The sequence below is a fragment of the Neopelma chrysocephalum genome, unplaced genomic scaffold (genome assembly GCF_003984885.1).
Source record: "Neopelma chrysocephalum unplaced genomic scaffold, ASM398488v2 Primary Assembly neopelma1_94628, whole genome shotgun sequence".
NCBI classification, from domain to species: domain Eukaryota; kingdom Metazoa; phylum Chordata; class Aves; order Passeriformes; family Pipridae; genus Neopelma; species Neopelma chrysocephalum.
This window is the reverse complement of record NW_020923334.1, coordinates 1-3,575: the sequence shown is the minus strand read 5'-3', so window position 1 is coordinate 3,575 and position 3,575 is coordinate 1. Positions and strand designations below refer to the sequence as shown.

The 3,575-nt window shown below is 55.7% G+C and overlaps 1 protein-coding gene across 1 annotated transcript in view; it reads left to right on the top strand.

Moving 5' to 3' along the window:
* LOC113980554 overlaps positions 1–1,089 on the top strand; it is a gene marked incomplete at its 3' end in the record, with an annotated part of 1,893 nt that extends 804 nt beyond the window's left edge. The window contains exons 3-6 of the mRNA XM_027707784.1: positions 12–147; positions 251–307; positions 415–544; positions 618–1,089. Coding sequence (XP_027563585.1) covers positions 12–147; positions 251–307; positions 415–544; positions 618–1,089 — 795 coding nt within the window. The remainder of the gene's footprint in view (positions 1–11; positions 148–250; positions 308–414; positions 545–617) is intronic.
* Positions 1,090–3,575: the final 2,486 nt, after the last annotated feature.

The following is a 3,575-nucleotide window of genomic DNA, read 5'->3' as shown; positions in this document are numbered from 1 at the left end:
ATCAAAGGATGGTGGAAACCCAATGGAAAAGTCTTGGAAGCATCAAACAATGGAAACCCAATGGGAAGATCTTGGAAGCATCAAATGATGGTGGAAACCCAACGGGAAAGTCTTGGAAGCATCAACTGGTGGAAACCCAACGGGAAGGTCTTGAAACCATCAAAAGGTGGTGGAAAACCAATGGGAAGGTCTTGAAACCCTCAAAAAATGGCTTAAAACCGACAAAAACTGATGGAAACCCAACGGAAAAGTCTTGGAAGCATCAAAGGATGGTGGAAACCCAACGGAAAAGTCTCGGAAGCATCAAACAATGGAAACCCAATGGGAAGGTCCTGGAAGCATCAAATGATGGTGGAAACCCAATGGAAAAGTCTTGGAAGCATCAAACGATGGAAACCCAATGGGAAGGTCTTGGAACCATCTGGAATTTGACAAAAAATGGCTCAAACCCAACCAAAACTGGTGGAAACCCAACGGAAAAGTCTTGGAAGCGTCGAATGATGGTGGAAACCCAATGGAAAAGTCTTGGAACCATCAAAGGATGGTGGAAACCCAATGGGAGGGTCTTGGAACCATCTGGAATTTGACCAAAAATGGCTCAAACCCAACCAAAACTGGTGGAAACCCAACGGGAAGGTCTTGGAAGCATCAAATGATGGTGGAAACCCAATGGAAAAGTCTTGGAAGCATCAAATGATGGTGAAAAGCCAACGGGAAGGTCTTGAAACCATCAAAAAGTGGTGGAAACCCAATGGGAAGGTCTTGAAACCCTCAAAAAATGGCTTAAAACCGACAAAAAGTGACGGAAACCCAATGGAAAAGTCTTGGAATCATCAAATGATGGTGGAAACCCAATGGGAAGGTCTTGGAAGCATCAAAAACCACCTGGAATTTGACAAAAAATGGCTCAAACCCAACCAAAACCAGTGGAACCCCAACGGGAAGGTCTTGAAACCATCAAAAAATGGCTTAAAACCAACAAAAACTGATGGAAACCCAATGGAAAAGTCTTGGAATCATCAAATGATGGCGGAAACCCAACGGAAGAGTCTCGGAATCCCCACGAGCCGCGTCAGGAGCGTCCGGAAGGTTCCGGGTCCCCCCCAAAGCCTCCGGAACACCCGGAACGGGGTCGTTTTGGGGCCCCCTTTGCGTGAGGAGGAGCCGGGAGGGGGTTTGGGGGGTGCGGGGGGGGGGTTGGGGTCGGGGGGGGTTTTGGGGTCGGGGGCGGCGTTGGGGAGGGGGGGCCTCAACGTTTTACTAGAGAATAATAAAAACGGGGAGTTTTCCAAAGTTTTGGGGTTTTTTTTGGGGGAGGGCGGCGGCAAAATCGGGGGGATCCCCCCGGGGTTGGGGTTGGGTGGGGTGGAGTCGACCCGAATTTGAGGAGTTTGAGGGTTTTAAATCAAAATTTGATGGGTTTTGAACCAAAATCGGAGGGTTTTGAATGAAAATTTGAATTTATTAGGTTTTTTTAGCTAAAATTTGATACTGGTGAGGCCTTGGAGCTACTGGGGTGCACTGGGAGCTACTGGGAGTCACTGGGAGCTCCTGGGGTGCACTGGGAGCTACTGGGAATCACTGGGAGCTACTGGGAGTCACTGGGAGCTCCTGGGGTGCACTGGGAGCTACTGGGAGTCACTGGGAGCTACTGGAGGGGGCACTGGGGGTCACTGGGAGCTACTGGGAGTCAATGGGAGCTACTGGGGGCAGCACTGGGAGCTACTGGGAGGCACTGGGGGTCACTGGGAGCTACTGGGAGTCAATGGGAGCTACTGGGGGGGCACTGGAAGCTACTGGGGGTCACTGGGAGCTACTGGTAGTTACTGGGAGCACTGGGAGTTACTGGGAGCACTGGGAATTACTGGGGAGCACTGGGAGTTACTGGGAGCACTGGGGGTTACTGGGAGCACTGGGGGGTTACTGGGGGTCACTGGGAGGTACTGGGAGGTACTGGGAGTTACTGAGATTTACTGGGAGCTCTGGGGGTCACTGGGAGTTACTGGGGAGCACTGGGAGGTACTGGGAATTACTGGGAGCACTGGGAGTTACTGGGGGTCACTGGAAGCTACTGGGAGTTACTGGAACACTGGGAGCTACTGGGGGGCAGTGGGAGCTACTGGGAGTCACAGGGAGTTACTGGGAGCACTGGGAGTTACTGGGAGCACTGGGGGGCTACTGGTGGTCACTGGAAGCTACTGGGAGCTCTGGGAGTTACTGGGAGCACTGGGAGTTACTGGGAGCACTGGGAGTCACTGGGAGCTACTGGGGTGCACTGGGAGTCACTGGGAGCTACTGGGGTGCACTGGGAGTTACTGGGAGCTATTGGGAAGTCACTGGGAGCACCGGGAGTTACTGGGAGCACTGGGGGGTTACTGGAGGTCACTGGGAGCACTGGGAGTTACTGGGAGCACTGGAAGTTACTGGGGAGCACTGGGAGTTACTGGGAACACTGGGGGTTACTGGGGGTCACTGGGGGTTACAGGGGGTCACTGGGGGGTTACTGGGAGCACTGGGAGTTACTGGGGGGTACTGGAGGTTACTGGGAGCACTGTGGAGCTACTGGGAGCACTGGGGGGTTACTGGGGGGTACTGGGAGCTACTGGGAGCACTGGGAGCTACTGGGGGACACTGGGAGTTACTGGGAGTACTGAGGGGTTACTGGGGGTCACTGGGAGCTACTGGGAGGTACTGGGAGCACTGGGAGTTACTTGGAGTTACTGAGATTTACTGGGAGCTCTGGGAGGCACTGGGAGTTACTGGGAGCACTGGGGGTTACTGGGGGTGACTGGGGGGTTACTGGGGGTCACTGGGGGGTTACTGGGAGTTACTGGGAGCACTGGGAGTTACTGGGAGCGTTGGGGCTTCCTGGGTGTCACTGGGAGCTACTGGTAGTTACTGGGAGCACTGGGAGTTACTGAGAGCACTGGGGGGTTACTGGGGGGTACTGGGATTTACTGGGAGCACTGGAGTTACTGGGAGTTACTGGGAACACCGGGAGCTTCTGGGGGTCACTGGGAGCACTGGGAATTACTGGGGGGGCACTGGGAGCTACTGGGAGTCACTGGAAGCTACTGGGAGTCACTGGGAGTTAGTGGGAGCATTGGGAGTTACTGGGAGCACTGGGGGGTTACTGGGGGTCACTGGGAGCACTGGGGGGTTACTGGGAGCACTGGGGGGTTACTGGGGGTCACTGGGAACACTGGGAGTTACTGGGAGCACTGGAGTTACTGGGAGGTACTGGGGGGTTACTGGGGGTCACTGGGAACACTGGGAGTTACTGGGAGCACTGGGGGGTTACTGGGAGCACTGGGGGGTTACTGGGGGTCACTGGGAACACTGGGAGTTACTGGGAGTTACTGGGGGGTTACTGGGGGTCACTGGGAACACTGGGAGTTACTGGGAGTTACTGGGAGCCCCCGGCGGCACTTCCGCCACTCCTCCCATGATGCCCCGCGCGCTGCCGCCACACCTCCCATCGTCCCTCGGGACACCGGGGGGCGTGTCCCTCCTGCGCGCCGACCAATGGGAGCGGCCGGCCCGGCGCAACCAGCCAATCGGATCCCGGCGGGGGG